General features: G+C 40.4%; 1 protein-coding gene across 7 annotated transcripts in view; it reads left to right on the top strand.

The window, feature by feature from the left end:
• ITSN2 (intersectin 2) overlaps positions 1-19,060 on the top strand; it is a 78,565-nt gene that overhangs the window by 2,180 nt on the left and 57,325 nt on the right. For 6 of the 7 annotated variants that reach the window (XM_082758393.1, XM_082758394.1, XM_082758396.1 and 3 more), the window contains exon 2: positions 11,162-11,225. In XM_082758393.1, coding sequence (XP_082614519.1) covers positions 11,195-11,225 — 31 coding nt within the window. In that variant the 5' untranslated portion in view covers positions 11,162-11,194. Of the gene's footprint in view, positions 1-4,805; positions 4,827-11,161; positions 11,226-19,060 lie in introns of those variants that run through there. The other variant, XM_082758395.1, reaches the window with a different exon arrangement.

Here is a 19,060-nt window from a genome sequence, read left to right as displayed (position 1 = left end):
TGAATTAATTTTGTTCCGTAGCAAAGCAGCAGCAAGCAAAAATGAAGTTACGTTCTGTAGGTGATAGTAATTTTTCACTCAGCTACTGCTAGGGGAAGTGGGATGGGATTTGAAAAGTGAAAGGTAGCTTATGTGCTTGGCTGGAGGCATTGTGAAGAAGCTTCACCCCCTTGAAAGCAGGTGTCTGGTAAGAAAAGACCTTGTGATCAGGTCCTGAAGAGGAACACATTCCTGCTCGCTGGTTCCTGTTACAAATTGACACGGATGTCTCTGGCCTGAGAGAGAACCTGCTAATTAAGTTTGCAAGTCTCTGCAATAACCTCATGAAATGCGGTTTGATCGGTACATAAAATTGAGGAAGACAGCATTTCATGACATTTTCTGTGAAAGTCCTGAGTTGTTCTTTTTGCGTTTTTTTTTTTTTTTTAAATGGCTCAGACATTGGACGTGTTCATTTCTGGCCTATTTTCACTTGAAAGGAAATACCTCAAATATCTCAGTTTTTAAAATACCTCCTCACTGCTTCCCTTTGCTTTTAGTTACCTAAAACACAGGCGCAGGAGGATTTAGTTTGGAAGGGGCTTCTGGACCTTAAGTGGTCCGACCCTCGCTAAAAGCAGGGCTGACTTAGGTTGCTCAGAGCCACGTCTGCTCGCGTTGGGAATGCCTCCAGGGCCAGCAATCCGCAGCCTCTCCAGGCAGCCTGCTCCCATCTGGCATCCTCTGCACTTGCTGAGTGCGTGCCATCCCATTGCCCATGTTGTCAGTGATGACATTAAGCAGTGTCAGCCCTGAGGAGCATCGCTGGTGGCAGCCAGCTGGGTTTCATACTGCCCATCACAATGCTTTGAGTCTGTTTTCCACCCAATTTACAGGCAGCCTGTTCAAACTGCGTTCCTCCAGTTTGGCTCCCAAGGGAAGGATGCTGTGGAAGACCTCTTAAAAGCTGCTGTGAAGTCCAAATAAGCAGTACCTGCTGCTCTCCCTTCGTCTCAAAACAGAAAACAGAAAGGAAAATACATTTTTTTTCCAGTAACCATCTTGTTCTTTGTACATGCCTCCCAACAGGATTTGCTCCACAGTCTTTCAAAAGACTGAAGTCAGAATTGAAGCTTTTCTATTGCCGAATTGTCCCTCTTGCTGTTCTGGAGGATGGGTGTGATATTTGCCTTCTTCCAGTCCTCAGGACCTTTCAAAAACCATCGAGAGCAGTCTCGCAATGACCTCAGCCAGTGTTCCTGGCAACACTGCTCCCAGCTTTGTTCCGTGTTTAGCAACTGCTGTAATTTATTGTTTTCAAATTATTCTGACTTCCGAAAGCCACTTTCAGTTCATTGTAATGCCACATCTCTTGGCAAGGTGATCAGATGATGGATCATGCCATATTTTTAGTTTTGAGGGGGAAGCTTGGCATAAACACAGTCCTTTTGTGAAAACAGAGAGCAGTGGGCTGCTGAATTCATGAATTTGTGCCATTGCTTTTAGATGGGAGCACTCATTTCATGTGGCTGAACTATGTGAGAAAGTCAGCGACCTTTCTTTATCTTTTTCCTTGTCTTAGGTGACTACTGGTGATTATAAAGATAACAAAGATAACGTAGAGTTAATTAGGGAATTCTCCTTTATGGCCTTGACTTTTTTCAAGCACTATCACTTGTCAGTAAAACACTTAAGGCCAAGTGTACTGTGGGGTTCAGAGGTTGACCCTAGGCATAGGATAAAACTATGCTAATGTATTCTTTCTAGCTTCAGAAACATGTTTCCATCCTTTACCCTTTAAAATTGTATTTTCCTTTTGTACCCTGGTTGCTGGTAGATGGTGCAACAGATGATATGGGGGAGAAGCACTCCTGTTAGAGTACAGTCAGATTTTCCAGAGTGCTAAGCAGCTGTTTGAAGTGATCTCACTATCTTCAAATGCATATTTGCAAACATTTTAACCATGCACACCCCGGAAACCTGTTTCTGAATCCTCATCACCTGCGGGGCTTATCTCTGGTGGTAAGTTCAGTTTCCTTGGCTTGACAGACTGGTGTAAGCTGAAATCTTAAACCAGCTGTGTGTGAGCAACACCACTGGCAAAGCTTAGTTTCCTGTGGCTTTGGGTGTCTGAACCTAATGAGATGCAAGCTTTAGGAGAAGTTTTTCTCATGGTTTGTGTGCTTCAAACAGCTTTCAGCCAGATGGATTCTCTGGTGTCTAGTATTGGTACTCAAGCATACACCCACAGCAGTCTTCTTCATAAACGGGGACACTAAATTTGGCAGCATCTCCTCTGCCTGGCTGCCTATTTTCATGAATCTTGTAGGCAGTTAATATTTTTGTACCCTTCTGTCAGGTTTGGTTCGTGTTGATTGTGGGTTTCATCAAAGTACCTGTTAACCACTCAGCTCATACCCTGAGAAAGCCAGACTAAAAATGTAAGCGTGCTGCTTACTGGCATGTTGTTCCTTCTCTCATTGATTAGCCTATCGGGACATTTTTATTCTTTAAAGGTAAGCCTTTCTGTAGAAAACAGGTTAGTTGGTTTTATTTCATGAGGCATCTTTGATTCTTTTTGTATTTACAAATATCTTGCCATATTGCAAGATTACACAGGGACTGTAGCAATTTGTTTTTCTGGTGCTGTTGTGCCATTAGCACCAAATGTTCAAAAGGTGCAGATTAACTCACAAACAGAAATGAATCATTAAATGAATGTGGAGCTGATGAAGTTTCATTTTTATTGAACTTCAGGTTTAAGGCTCTTGCAGTGTAGGAATACAATCAGGCTTTCTTGGGTCCTAGAGCCGAAGCAGAAGGGTGAGTGTTGGTGTAGACAAGCCCGGTGTTGTGTAACCCTTATTCTCAGAAGCACATGAAATTCAAATGACGTAACCTGATGACAGTAGCAGCACACCACATTGGAATTACTTAATAGGGAACAATTACCTGAGAACTATTTATAATTTTTTTTTTTGTAGTTACAGCCAGTTGAAAAAAACATTGTTAGTTCAGGTAAGTCACTGCTGCTTTGCAGTACCAAGAGCAGCAGATCTGACTTGGAACGTGCTGGTGGTGTTGCTTCGGCTTTAGAAGTAGCAGATGATAGCTCTGAGTTGACACTTTGGGTGAAAATTTTCGGTGCTGATGCAGGTGGAGCTTCTGAAGTGCTGTGGCATCAGTCATGGGGCGATATCTGTAAGTGATTCAACAGCAAGCATTAAGTAATGCTTGGGAAGAACAGGAAATGGGAGTTATTCTTCTTTGTTTCTAAAAATATGACAGCTGCAATGCAAAGAAATGACATTATGGCCTTATTAATACATGCAGCAAGAATGTTGGTTTCCAATGAAATTACTTATAGTCTTCTCTTTCAGAGGTCAAGAATTTTACCAATACTCCCTTTTTTTTTTTTTCACCACACTCTTAGTGGCCTCATATTATTATGAACTTATTAATGCAGAACAACTGTCTTTCGAACTGTTCTATACTTTAGCTCCTGGGGACTTCACACGACACTGAGATCTATGTCTAACTCCCGTGATAACGACTCCGTAAGTTCATGAAATTCGGTTGTAATGTAAAAATGTCACTGGTGTGCAGTAGAGCTCAGTGTTAAAGATTAAATGACTGAATTTCAGTTGAATGTCCGCTCTTTTTTTGTCTTTTATGATCTAAAAAAATGTTTTTCTTTAGCTAGCAAAGCCAGACTTCCTCTGAATAACACTGGGGATCCTGTGAACTAATTGTTACTTTTAAACTAATAATCCTACAACCATAATACTGTAGGTTAGGTATCTGGTGCTTCCAAATGTGCCAGCCTTGTATTTTTTAAGGAGGAATGTGCTTTTACCCTTCTGTTGCCCATTTGAAATAATGACATAGAGTTGTTTTTCTTGCTTTGACTGCATAAATGCTGATCTTTTGCTTTTTTTCACCCATGTGGCTTACCCATTTCATCAAAGACAAACTATGTTTCACCACTTTACAGACCTCTTTTGGTCTGTCTCCTCTCTGCCTTCCATTTCACTTGGTTTGGAGGAGCAAAGCCTGTGATGGGTTGTATACCTGCCCAACGTGAAAGCAAATTCTGAAAACGTAAAGCTAAGTCTGGCTGATTAATTTGCCTCCTTTACTTTTACAAACAGTGAAAGATTGCTCTCTGCTGAGCGTAAGTGATTGCCCTTATTCTGTACCTTTTCTTTTACGCTTACCTTTAGCAGCCCCTGAATGTTTTGTGTATATTCTGAACTGTTACCAGGGTCTGAACCCCAAGCAAAAGGTTAAGTAGCAGCTCTTGTATCCAAAGCTGTAGATAATGTAAGAATTCTCTTTCTACTTTTGCTTTGTTAGGAGGCAGATGTCACTTGTGCTTCTGATGGAAGGGTAGGAGGGGACTCAAAGTTTACTTTGAGAAAGAGTGCGTGACAAGATTTCAAAGAGATAAGCTCTTAAATAACCTGCCCTGAATGTTGCTCAACATGGTAGAAATGAGAAATAACAAAGAGAAAATACACCAAAGATCTGTGTTTTGCCTAAGTCCACGCTGACACAAGTAAGAATTGCAATAAACTGAGAACTGCATTTTTTGAGGTGTGTGCACCCCACAGAATGGCATCGTAGGGCTCTTGTGCAATGGTTGCAAAGTATTAGAGGATAAAATTGTGTGTCTCAAAACAGGATCTAGAAAAAGCAGCATACGGAGTGCAGAGTCATGCAAATTAGGAAGTAGGAAGCAAAGAAGGCAAGAGAGTATTTTAAGTTACCACCCATTCAGGAGCAGTTGTGTCTCACTCAGCTCCCCGGGAAGGTTACGATCTACAGCCTGGAATTCCTTCTCAGAGGTAGAAGCTCTTGTTGTTTCATCTTGGAAATAATTTACCCTCTGTCTTTTTTTGTTGTTGTTCTTGCTTCTTTTTATTTTATTTTTTCTTCTTTTTAAACGAAGCAAGTGGAAGTGTTGATGTCTTTCCCTGTCTGGAATGAGGTTAGTGAACGCATTTTTTCAGGGTGTGGCAGAGCTGGGTTGGATTCCCATCCTTTCCTGAGGAAGTTCACACACACATCTCCTAGGAGAGAGCCCTGGGATTTCAAGAGTGAACTTTCCAAGGTGGGATTCCCATTCCCTCCTTCAAAATTTCTTCTTTGCGAGGAAGAATCAAAGCTGTGGTGGCAGGGACAGACAGGGACCTGTGTCGTTCCAGCTTGATGATGGAGATTTTCACATAGCAGGGTGAAGTCCTGAGTTTACACTGCTATTCCAAACACTGTGTGCAGGTTTCCTTAAATGGCTGTGCAATAAAATGTGGGAGTGCCTCCTCCTGAGAGGAAGGAAAGATGGATTTAGGTCTCCAGAGATAGAGAATTGAAATGTGTCTTAGTATTTTCAGTGGGTACTGTCAAATTGAGCAGCTGTCTGTAAAAAACAAATAGTGAAGGAGTAACTTCATCAATATTGACTACACAATTATTGTTTTTTGTTTGTTTGTTTGTTTAATGGAAGCAGTGATTATTTTATTTTGCAGGGCATCCATTTTGCATGGTCAGTATATTCAGAAACACAGTGAGTCGGACAAGGTGGGCAGGAGGCTGTACCTGTGAATTCCAATGCGATTTAAACCTCTTTTGAGCTAGCAAAGTGAGCAACCCAAGTGGTAGTTGGAAACTAAATGAGGTGGGAGCGGAGGTTTTTATGCTTGTAGGTTGGCGTACACCAGCCAAACACAAACCAAATTCCTTAAAATGAAGTCAAATGAATCTTACTGGTTTATGTGCTGTTCTTTTGTTGGGAGAGTTTTTTCTGTTAACTTCTCTGGTGTTTTGGCTAACACCTGAGTCAGATTGACTTCAGCAGAATAAAGACTAAAACCTGGTTCATCTGTGACAGGTACAATGTAGCAACTCCTTAAAGCAGAGATGCCCAAACTGGTACCTGGACCACTTTAAATGCATTATTGAGGTGGTTCTGGATTACTTCTGTACCAGTTCTAAACTGAACTACGGGATAAAGTCCTAAAGAGGACAGTTGCTCTGGTATTTTATGCTTGTTGACTTAGCAGTCACCTGCATGGAGGTGTTTTTGTTTGGAAGAAGACTTCTACCCCTTGATGGTTGGCACTGATCAGGCTGACTTGCTTTTACTGCGTAACATCAGCAATTTTTCTCTGCTGCCACAGCAGCCACCAAAAGAGCTGGAATAGGATTTTCTTTCTTGGCATTACGTGTCCAGCACCTGTAGGCAGCACATTGCATAGGCAGGATGGGTGTGCAAGAGGAAGGAACGGGGGTCTGGTTGGCAAGGGGCAGGAAGGGGTAGGTTGGAGCATGAATTTTGGATCCCCTTGGGAGAGGAATGTAGTTAGGAGAGTGGAGAATAAAGGTGTAAACTTATCTTTACTCCTGAACGTTGTCGGTCTGGTGCAGAGTCGTGGTACCTGGAGCAGTTGCTGCTAGCATTTTCCCTAACTGCTCCTGCTGGTAGTGTCAAACAGTGAAGTGTGGGAATGTCTTCTGTTAAAACTAATTTAATTTTTGTCCTGGTCAATAGCTAGCAGCACTTCTGATTTTTGTTGTTCTTAATGCTCTTAAAGATCCAGTTAGATCGCTGCAGTTACCTAAAATCAAATCCAGTCGTGAGTCTTTGCAATCTCACTTAAAGGCAGAATAGGAAGGATAACATAGCTGGGATGGCGCTTCCTAGGGGAACAGAATTAACTAGCAGTGTCTCTGACTCAAGTCTGTAGGGTTGCTACTTCTAAAACCTTCCTTTCAAAGCATCTTGTGATTTCCAAATAATGCTTAATTCATGAAAGGCCTCACCTGAATAACAAATGTGCTCTGCTGTGAGCCTCCTGCTGCAGGGAGTGCATAAACCAGAAAGTGCAAAACAGTGGGGATGGAAAATTATACATAATTAGCTCAGTAGCAAATAACTGTAATTATGCTTTTTACAGCAAATACTCGTCGGAAGCAATATTTTTTGTGTTCTGTTGTAATCGCTGTTTGGAGGCAAGTCGCTGTATGGCAGTGAGCAAAGAAGGGGCCTCGTCACTTAGGGTTAAGTAAAGTATTTAATGCTCCACTGTTTTTGTTTTCGTCTTGAAATGTCAAAATGTTAACTAAGGCTTGCAGTGCACTTACTCACTGTAGCAGAGGGGAGCAGGAAGAGCTAGTGATCTGCTGGCTTCAAAGATCCACTTACTCTGTGTTACTGATGCGGATGGGCATTGCGAAGCTGAATGCAGTCTGTGTTCAAAGGGCCAGGTCAGTGTGTCCAACTCCATGAAGAAAATCGATCCTTGGCCTGCCAAGATGTTGTGTTTTTATTTTATATATTTAAAATCAGTAGACTTTTCTACACAAATGTCTTGAGCAAAGAAAGATGCTGGGCTGTGCTGGTTTATAATGCCTTACTGACACTTAACAAGGCAGAGAACCACATGGGTATCGCGTTATCGCTGTCTGCTTTGCCAATACCAGCAGTTCTTGTATCACCCAGTTCTACAGGTGTTGCGAAGGGGGAATCAGCCAACTGCTGCTGTGGTGCCTGTCCTTGCTAGTGGGCTCTTACAGCAGAAATCCTCAGCGTGACTCCTTGCAGTCTGTGAGGGAGGCGGAAGAGTAGGAGTGAGTCCAGCCGTGCAGCTCCTACAGCGCTTGCTCGCTTCCAGTCACAAGTGGTGCGCCAGAACCTGATGCACCAGACCTTCGTTCCTCCTGAAACTATGTGGCTGTGGTTTCCCTGCGAAATACTTTGGGGGAAAAAAAGAAAAAAGAAAAAAAGGCTTAGGTATAAATATTAACAAAGGCTGTGGTAAGGCTGTTCTTCATAAAATGGCAAACAAAAAATAAGCCTACAATGGAAAAGAGAGTAGTGTTTTTTTCCTTTTTTTTTTTTTTTTTTTTTTTTTTTCCTTTTTCCTGCGTTCTGCCCAGCTCTAATGCTTTCTTAATACTTCAGCACAGTCTCAAGTTCCCCCCTCCTTCTTGCGGTCTCTTTATTTCTCAGCTTGTCTCAGTTCTAATCAATACTGAGAGCAGAAGTTGCAGTTCGGCACATCTGACACAGTTAGTGCTTTAAGCATTAGGAGCCGTCAGATCACTTGTTTACAAGAACTTGTGGTCCTGCTATTTATACACAACATCCCAGTTTTCCTGTTTTTGCTCTAAATGGCAGCAGGACTCACTGTAGCCTACACTGTTCAGTGGGACACTTGATACACTTCTGTTCCAGGGTGGATTTCGTGCTGTTCCTGACATGGCTTCTTATGGCATTTCTATATGTCATTAGATTTCCCTGTAGTGTTATAAGGTTATTTGGAAATGTAGAGCTTTTGCTGCCGTTAATGATTAAAAGTTATCAGAGCTGTCTTAAAATGAGTAAGTTTTGCCTAAAGTGACGTTTTCCTGAGATTTCTCCCTGTAAATAAATGTTGCACACCCGTGTCCTAAAGGTGCAAGATACTTTTACGGGTGGTAAGAGCAATTTGATTCGGAATGCGTGGAAAGTGAACTCCTTTTAACTTTGATACACGCATCATACCTGAGCCTTCGGGGCACGCCGTGGAAACTCAGCAGGCAGAATGCTTGTTGAAGGCAAGCGAATCCTTTGAAAAGGATTGTTTCTGTGAAAAAACATGTGAGCTTGGAGTTTACTGGGCTGTTTCCCCCTTCCCTCCTCCCCTAAAAACAGTTAATGGGGAGAAATTATGTTGCAGAGATGCTTTTATTTTCTCTTTTTTAGCTTCAGTACAACTTCTGAATCAGTCCTCAGTGAAGTCCTCGGTTTGGTGTAACCCTGGTGTCAGAAGGGAAGGGAATTTGACAGTGATGTTTAACTTTGTTATTGTAAGTTGTAAATAGTTTTTAAAATATGTATCTTGAGATTGAGAGGGTGTAAGAGTGAATCAGTGCGTTATCAGACGTTGTGCATTGTACCTTGTAATTACTAATTTAAAAACTCAAGAAGTGGCCAGCAAAAAAAGAAAATAAAGTATGTTGGAGGAATTATCAGTCTCAATGGCCGAAGGCCACACATCTGTAAGTCTGCAGCAAGGCACGGACGGGTGGAGGTTTCTGTCGGCATGGAGCTCTGCTGCTCTTTGCTCTGGGGATGCTGGGGATGTTCTTCAGCATCCTGCTTCTCTCTCCTGGCTTCGCCTTCTCTTTTAGCATTCCTTGACAGAACAGCTTTTGCAGAGAAATGTGCTTTAGAAATGTTTAATAACATCGAAGGCATTTGTCGGGAAAGCTATTTATAGACTTCAAGTGTCTCTTGCTAGGTTGCTGGAAGGGCCTAGGAAGGGATGCTGGAAGCAACCTAAAAATACCCAAATTCATTTTAGAATTCCTCTCGGAATAGATCCATGCCTCCTTTTTGCATCTTTCTGCAGCTGATGTCAAATGACACCCTGGGAGATTATTTGGACTCATCAGTTGTTTCCATTTGTGTGTGTGTGTTCTGTATATGCAGAATATGTTTATATATATTTTATTTATACGAATGTATAACGTACGTGTCTGTGTATACATAAAAAAAAAAAAATGCCCAGGAGTGTCAGGTGTCTTACTGATACTGCTCAGAAATGTGTTCATTTAAAAAATATGTATTATATACTTTTTCTGTATTGGACAGTTATGTATAGCACCACAGAGCAAGGCAACTGCAGATAAAATACATCTCTTCACTCATTTTGGGGGAGAACCAAGTGCACGTGTGGCTGTGATGTTTACAGGTGATCCAATGAGAATGAATGACTTATATCCTATTACAGTTTCCTGATGTTAGATGTTGCTTATAGGATGTATAAATTTGTAAATATTTATTAAAATGAAATTATAAATACTGTATAAACATACAGAGAGAGGGTTGCTGACACTTGACCCCAGGTATCTTAATTTCTTTATTTATTCATTATTTTTATTTCAGAAATGCACAATGCTCCCCTGTCCACAAGTAAAACTGGAGTGCTTTCCAGTTGTGGGGTTTTCACGACACGATGCACAGGAGTTTCCTTGGGGGTGGGTGAGCATGAGGTCATGATTTTTCTGTACTTAAAGTCCATGGTTGTGCTGAGAAGGTGCAGGGTTTTTTTTGGTGTGGGAGGAAACAGATTGGTGTCTGAAGAGGGGGTGACAGAGGGGTCTGTGATGCGATGTGCTTGCTGGAGTGGGGCAACAGTGATCAGCTGCAGAACTTCATTTCTCTAGCTTCATCCTGAACAATAGTTTCTCCATGTAGTGTGCTGGATGATGATGTGTAAGCTTTAGTGTTTGACTAAAATTCTCCCACTCAAAGCAAGAGCTCTCTGTACTGTCTTAATCTGATGTATGTAAAGCAATGCTTGTGCTTATCCCTCAGATAAGTTGTAAGTATTAGTTTATAGTTTGCAATGCCAAAAAAATAATAACCCCTATAGGTACTCTTGCCATTATACGTACTGGATAAACAAGACAAGTTGTAGTGCTCTGACATTTCTTGTTAGCATTTTAATGAGACCAACCTCCTTAAATGCTGCTGTTGAGTCTTCCTTCAGTAGCCCAAGAAAAGAAATAACTTCATGGTGTTGGTTATGGAAAACTGACTGCAAGATTTATTAGAACGAGTCCTTTTTTTTTTTCTCCTCCCAGAATACATCATATAAGAACGTTTTTTTGTAAATTGCGTTGGAGTAGCTGAGTGTGCGAATTTGAATAGAGATTGTTCTTCCAGTTTTCTCAACAGAAGCGTTCTCTTACGGAGCTGCACGCTGAACTTTTTAACGATATACATAAATATTTACCAGGGAGCGCTGGAAAAGATGTGTGAGGACACGGAGTCTGTCTCCTCACCAGGGGAGGATTGTTCCCCACGCCATATGTCCTGACATGTTGTCAACTGTTTGTGTACGTTATGCAGGAGCTGCTGAACAGTTGGTACTGTTTTCCTTTAAGAATGTGCCACTAGGTTCAAGACTGCACTGCACACCCTATAAAAATAAATAAATAAATAAATAAATAAAAATCCCCCGCCCCCTCCCAAATGTAAATTCAGCTTGTTCAGCAGCGCTCTGAAGCCCTGCATTGTTTGCTATCGGAAGTGGGAGCTGAAGGGGACAGACATTCCCCCTGCTCAGCGGGAGCGCGCAGCGACGTTTTGCCCTTGTTGCATTATTAATGGCACAATGTTTTTATGTTGCAGATGGCTAAGAGCTAGCGAGGCAGATTCAAGACCATGATGGCTCAGTTTCCCACAGCCATGAATGGTGAGTAGCTGGGTTCGGTTTGTCTAGGTCGGGGTGTGGATGTTTGTCTTTATTTTTCATTTAAATGCTGATACTGAAAATAGCTGATTTTAGTACCTGCAGCAGCGATACGGTCAGTCTGCTGCAATTTGCTTCCTGTAGCCCAACTCTGAGTGTAAGACTGGGAGAAAATGAGTACGAGCATTGTTGTGGCATAATTTAGATACAGATATGCCCGGAGCATCTAGAAATCTCAGATTATTTAAAGGGTTGAGGAATATGTGACTTGTATTATGAATAATGGTTGACTTCAAGTGGGGAATATGCAAAGTAATAGTTGATTAAACTTGCATACCTTTTGTGTTACATAAATCATCACAGAATCTGTTTCATTGCAATATATTATGCTATTTACTTTAAGCCAAATATATTTGAACTTATTAAATGATGTACTACTATTTACTAAAATAAGCAGACTTTCTTTAAAAAGAAAAATTAAGATTTTTCCTCTTGATTCTGCATCCCAGGCAATACAGAAACTTTTGTATTTGTTTCTTGGTGATTTTCTTTGAAAGACGTATGAAAGATGAAGTTTGAAAACTGTGTGTGTTCATGTGTATATGTATATAACGGAGCTTGTTATTATGAAAGCAAGCTTATTTGTGAAGTCACAAGTTGAAAATATCTGCTAAGAAATTTAATGGTTATGTGGTGCTGTCTACAGAGCTGGCCAAAATGAAAAGACAAATATAGCAACAATGCTTTGCACTTCAGGTATTCCAAATACTGAGTGGAATTTAAAAAATAATTAAATGAGATAAGAAATACTTTTCTTTTTTTTTTTTTTTTTTTATCTGTGAAGGTTACTGCAGGACTGAGAGGTCTTTATTTAACAAATTGAGTCATTGCTGCTAAAATGAGTTAGGTAAATAAGGTAAAGTGTTTTTTAGCAAATGAAGTGTGTTCAGAGTTCAAATTTAAACTCTTACACATTTCACATGTGCATAAAACATCTTGTGAAACAATTTGTGTGATCAACACCTTTTTTATGCAGTCAGCTGCAGTTTGATCTGGACTTTGTTTCACAGACTTAATAAAAGGAGAAGTAAAAGGGGTTGATGTATCACATACAATAGTGAAAGTATCAGATTTACTTCCACTTGGGCATAATGAAAAAACATTTTTTAATTGTCACATACTCATACTCTTTGGTCCCCAATTTAAAACAAGCAAACGAACAAAAACCACTGTTCAGGGAGGTTACAGCTTTATGTTCTTGGCTGCCTTTGTGGTTGATCTATGCATAAAGTATTTTCTGTCTTTTTGGCTTGTCTCTTTACTCCTTGATGCTGCTGGAGGACAGCAGTGAGCAGGTACATGACTCAAACTCAGAAATCTGTTAGTTTGGGAGACTGGCCCTGGATCTGGAATCCCTTGACAGTACTCTCCATCGGCCTAAAAGGGAACTGTGCCAAAAGATGCAGATTTATTCTGTCAGTAACAGAATTTTTCTATGTTTAGTGAGAGAATGTAAGTAAGAGCAATACCAAGCAACAGTTAAATTGTTCCCCCTCACATAAATTTAAATGATTGCATGTAGTTTTGCAGTCATTTGTCATCAGAATTTGATTAAATTTGAAACAAGTCATGTGGGTTAAAAAGAGTAGTTTCAGTGTTATTTCTGAATAAATACTGAGAACTCTGCAACTGAAATCATTCTTCCCTAATCCACATTCCTCTTTTCTGCTACTTCCTACTAGTGTTTTCATTCAGAGTAGATCACCTACGTTTACCACTCACTGCTTCAGTGGAAACCTCTAATTATGGTAGTAGACCTAGGTAGTGAGTGACTTCAAGCACTGGATGAAGAACGAGGTTATGCATGTGGCAAGTAAAGTGCTGCAGCCCAAGTGGAGGGCACTGGCTGCCTGCCACACCTTGGTATTAGCAGGGCATTGACCCTTTTGTTTTGTACTCTACCAGGGGGAAATGGTTTTCTTCTGGGAAGGAACCCCTGTCCTCAGCAAGATACAATATACCTAGCTTTTAGATCATCGGTTACATAAGACGTGAAGTAGTTTCTGTTTCAGGATTATTTTTGGCATTCAATGTTAAAATTAAGTGGATATCGTGGAGCAGGCGTGTGCATGAGCGAGTGGTTACAAGGTACAGGATTACACCGAGTTGGAGAAGTGCAGGGTTCAAATGACGAAGCAAGATGCTCAGATCAGCTCAAACAACTACAAGCAGAAGATGCTACAACTCCTTGTCTCCCAGTCTGAGCAGAGAAAGGGAAGTCTGCAGGATCTCGTGAAGGTTGACTTAGCTGTGTGCTGGAGTTCCAGTCCAGAGGCTCACCTTGAGCTGTTATTCAGAATCCACCAACACCAGAACAGGTTTGCAAGACTCTCCAGCCTCAGCATGTGGCTGATGGCCAAAGTGCGTGTTAGGCTGGGAACTGGCATATTCTTTTTTAATTATGTGGCCACATGTAAACTTCAGCTTATCAAGACATTGTATGCTCCTGGGACACACACTCTTGTTAAACCACTTACCTTACCTCTCTAAAGACATGAAAGTATGCAGTAAACATCGACAAACAAGTTGCCTTTGACCTTCCATTTCTGTCCAAGGTGACCTTTGTGGATGTCTTGCTAGCAGGCTGGAATTTCAGAGGAGAAGCAGGATGTGAAGAGTGTGTGTTGATTTTATACGGAACTCAGGGTGGGCCCAGCAGTTCCCAGAAATTTATCTCATGAAGAATGTAAAGGTTGTGATGACATTTTATGTGAACAGGCAAGGCTGAGTAATGCCTTTCTTCTTGTGTGGAAAGGCTGCCGATTACAAAGCATATATATAACACCAGATGGATCACAGACATTTGAGTATATCTCTGTGAAGTCCAAGTCTATCACATAGCTACTCCAGGCATATCTATCTCCCCAGTTTGCAAATTAGTATTCCCTACTCAGCATCTTGATTTATCCTGTAACTGTCTGAATATTGATCATCATCTCTAGGGAAAATGATAAATCCAGATTCCTGTGGCTTATTCTCCTTACATGCAGTTATTTTTCCCTCTAGACAAAGCTTTTCTAACATTTCATCCCAAGTCTTGTAAAAGTGGCATTTAGTTAAATTAAATCATGAGTACCTTCAAATGAGTACCTTTTAAAGAAGTTAATACATTCATAACAAACAAAAGTTAAAAGGATAGAGGCTGTAATAGAATTTCCACTTAATTTAACTCTGTGATTGCTGTATTAATCACAAAGCAGGAAAAGGTGGTCTTCACTGCCATGGGATGCCTTCTGCTACAGCCTGAGAGCAGTTGCAAGATGTTTCTCTTCTCCTAACTCTCTTTAGGCTAGAATTTCTCAGGGTTTAATATCCACGCTGATGCTTAATTTTGGTTTGGGGAAAATTTAATCTCCACAGTCCAGCTGGAACAAGGAAGGCAGTATTTGCCGATCAGTATCTATCACAATTTCCTTAAGTACCATTGGAATTTTTGGGCTGTGCTTTTTTTGTTTATGTTTTTATTTGTCCTTCCTCTTCCCTCCTACCACCTGTTTCCTTTGATATAATTTATTGTGGTCCAGCAGGAAAATTCCTCTGGTAAGCTGAGGTGCAAAAAGGACTGCTCAGAACTCTCATTTCACCTTCTTTGCAAACTTTGTAAGTCAAGCTGGATTTTATGCTGCTGGAAATACAATTCACAGCAGATTGTCCTGGTTCCACCGATACATTCTATGGAATTCTATTTCCCTGGTCATCACAGCTCAATTTAAACCTTCATGAATGCAACATGACTTTTAACCCAAGTCTACAGAAGCTGTAGACTTGGATATCAGCAAGAGTAGGTAAAGACAATGAACTGAATTAGAGCTTGCAAAGAAAATGTCAGAATTTGTTCTCCTACATCAAAGAAGGGAAATAAATTAAAAGATAAAGACAAAAAATTTTCCATGGCCTCACTTATAAACTATTCCTTCCTCTCAGTTCTCAGTGAGGACACTGGTGTCAGCTGATACAGAGTAAAATTTGCATGCTCAAATCAGAATGACATATATCTTCCACCTTTAGACTCTAAAAAAAAAAAAAAAAAAAAAATAGATTTCCAATTCTATGTGCCATATCACGTTTTCTTTAGTCCTAAAAAGTCAGAAATAGTGATACACGATTGCAGAGTAGCAATTGTCCTGTTCATATTTAATTATGAGGATAACATGATTCACATGGAAGATGTAAGAGGAAATTTTGGAAGGAGGAAATAATAAGATGTGGACGTTAAATGCAATAAGTGAAACTAGGTTTTAATGAAGGTTGCACCTTACACTTTCTTCAATAATTGAATTTTGTAGATGGAGTGTAACAAATCTCATATTTGGACTTTATTAGAGAAAGAACTGCTAAAAGGGAGAGAAAATTGAAGTATTAGACTAGGAGGTCAGAACAGTGAAATTCTCCATGGATTTGTATCTTGGAACCAGACTTTGCTGTTTATTATTTATGGAAGCATCCATTAGTTAAAAGCAAGCGTAGGCTGGTTAAATTTGTTGATGATACAAACTTAGGAGTCATTTTCCAGAGAGACTTATACAGGATCCACTGCATATCATTGGTTCAATTTCATCATGTTTCTATTATGCTGTCCTCAAATAGCTTTTTAGTCATCCCATGATAGGCTAGAAGAATTTCTGCTGGATGCTCGCAGCTCAGGATTTGGCTATGACTAAGGAGAAAGGCAACAGGATGTATTAGATGATCACGTAATAATTACGTGATTCGAGGGAAAGGAAATGCATCCTGAAATGTGATGGGTGAAATTAGAAATCCTGTGTGCTCTTGCATAAGGCTGGAGAGAGACATCTTCGGGGATACCAGGCAGAGCTTGGACTAAATGCTTAAGGAAGGACAAAACAAAAATAAATTAATAGGTGCAGTTAGGCCTCAGCGTCATCCAAGTGAAATGAATTAAGTATTGAGAAAGACTAAAGAGATTGCCTTGGTTAACCTACCAAAATAAAAGCTTACTGCTTTTTAAAAATTGTATTTACTTTACTGTAAATAAATTTGATCTTTATTTTACTTGTTAGGAAGGTAAATATTAAGGAAGGAAAATATTTTTCTTTCAGTATAGTGATAGCACAAGGTTAAATGGAGATGAATCGGCTGCTCGTGTGTTGGTGTGGAAATCACAGAATCACTTAGGCTGGAAAAGACCTCCAAGATCATCATCCCAGCCATTAACCTATGACCTAGCACTGCCAAGCCTACCACTAAACCCTGTCCATAAGCACCACATCTACACGGCCTTCGAATACCTCCAGGGATGCTGACTCAACCGCTTCTCTGGGCAGCCTCTTCCGATGCCTCACAAGCCTTTCAGTGAAGAAATGTTTCCTAATATCCAACCTAAACCTCTCCTGGCACAACTTGAGGCCATTCCCTCTAGTCCTATCACTGGTTACCTGTGAGAAGAGGCCGACCCCCAGCTCCCCACCCCTTCCTTTTGGGCAGTTGCAGAGAGCAATGAGGTCTGCCCTGAGCCTCCTCTTCTTCAGGCTAAGTAACCCCGGTTCCCTCGTAAGACTTGTTCTGTAGACCAAAAAAGAATTGCCCTCTTCCCCCATTTCCTCCTCTGGAAGTATCTAGTGGCTGAGATGTCACCTTGCACACCTTACATGTGCCAAAGCTCCACCAGCCTCAGCCACACTCAGTCGACTGTGATGGCCGTGGGTGACAAAGGGACCTCGCAGCCCTCAGCGCCAGCCCCTGAGCCCAACATGGCCGCCCAAACCCCGTCTGCCATGACTGACATCAGTCAAATTGGGACATTTCTGGCAGCAAGGACTAAAAACCTCCTAAACAAACCAACAAAAGAAACCTAAATGTTAATTAATAACCTAGCAAAGGTTTTAGATCTTCATCCCCTGAGTTAATTTAAGCTTGTAACTGCCCTGTCTTGCTTTTAGTATTGTGTTAGGTTTTATAAGGTAAGATTGCAGTAAGTGGGGAACTGAAGGTATTCTTTAATCTGTAATAATGCTGTATTGCAAGCTGCTTTATTAATCTGGGGTATCAGTGAAATTTCCACATGATTTTGTTGTTCTTCAAAGCATGTGGAAAAACAAATCTGCAAACACAGGAAGATCTACAAGTACTTCCCCGAAAGGAAGCCAGAGCCTGAAGGTTTCACTGACGGAACTCAGAAACAAATCTACCACATGGCAGAGCTTCAAAGGGCTTTAACTGTTAAAAATTTAGTTTTCTCGAAAACTACATCTGCTTCATATAGTTAGTGCAACTTATCTTTTTTTGGCGTCAGGTGAAATGCTTCTTTTTTAGCAGCTACTAACTACCATGTCTTCTGTGGTCATTATGGCCCATCCAAGTGGAACAGGCCATAGATAAGACTAATTGGTATTGGCAGAATGAGTTCAGGTTTAGCCTGCTAATTATAATGTCAAGAATAAACCATTTTTAGGCATTGTTCATTTTCTATTAAATGTATTTATACAGTGCTGTGTCACTTTAATTAGGAATCTTGTAGGTTCAGGCTATGCTAGATCAGTTGTTGAAGACATCTGCTGCTTTTCTTAGAATTGGACAATGACCTTAAGTTATAACTGAGATAGATTTCCAGTGTTTTACCCCTTCTATCCTTAAAAAATAAAAATAAAAAAAAGGAAAGAAAAAAAGGTTCAATTGACTAGTTTCTTATCATTACAAAATAAGATTATTGAGTTTAAAGCAGGCAGAATTTTTTTTTTTTTTTTGGTGGTGGTTGTGTGTTTTTTTTTGTTTTTGTTGTTTGTTTCTACCTAATGACCAGCATAGTTTGGAACTCATTGTATGAAGGTGCCTTGGAACCCAAAGCTCCAAATACTTGGAACCAAAGCTTGTGGAGGAAAGATCTATGCCTTGGCTACTTGGCTGTTAAATGCAATTCTTCTGATGCCTCTTTTGGCTCAAGAAATCTCCCAGATTGCTGATTTCTGAAAGTTAAGGGTGTATAATACCCAGGGAAGGACTCTATTTCTAATTCTCTCAGTGAACATGAGCTACTGTGGAAACAGGGTTAGGGACTTTGGTATGACCCAATAGTAAACATCTTACATTCTTAAATGAGTCATATTGTCATTTATTTAGTTTAAAATCAACCTCTTTAGGGTGCTGGGAAAGTAATATCGTATGTGTACAACACCACTACACAACTAATACAACTATAGTCAGTAGTGTATGTATACGGACTGTAGTTGGAGATTCTGCTAATTAGTAATGTAACATTATAATGAGCACTCTTTAAGGAAACTCTTATTTTTGATTTTTGTTACCTTTGTGTTTTTTCCAACTCTCTCTATGTGTTTTCTGTGTATCAGGACTAGAAATTATAAAGAGGCTGACAGGAGTGATCAAAGCTACAGAACACCTTTCGTATGAGGAGAAACTACATTGACTACATTGAAACTACCTTTCAGCTTGGAAAAGAAACAGTGGGAATGCTGGATACAGTAAATGCCTATAAAATCACCTTGAGAAGGTGACAAGGGAGTGGTAATTGATCTCTGATAATACAGGAATTAACCAGTATCAAGTGAAAATACTATTGGCAGGTATCAAACTTTGCACAGTGTCAAGTAAACAGTGAAAGCTGTAGGAAGCTGGATGCCAAACAGTTACTTGGATTCCGTACATAGATGGATTTTGCTCCCATTAATGAGGTATCACGTCTGGATCAGGAGCTACATTGGAGGCTGAGAAAATATGCTGAGGAAATAAACACTACATGCTTACTTTATTCTTTCTTTCTGTGCCAGGTGTTGAGCTTGGGAGCCAGGTACTTAGCTGGA

This window comes from Aythya marila, assembly GCF_965140915.1.
Source record: "Aythya marila genome assembly, chromosome: 3".
In the NCBI taxonomy this organism is placed as follows: domain Eukaryota; kingdom Metazoa; phylum Chordata; class Aves; order Anseriformes; family Anatidae; genus Aythya; species Aythya marila.
The sequence above is the reverse complement of the archived record's forward strand: the minus strand, read 5'-3'. Positions and strand labels throughout refer to the sequence as shown.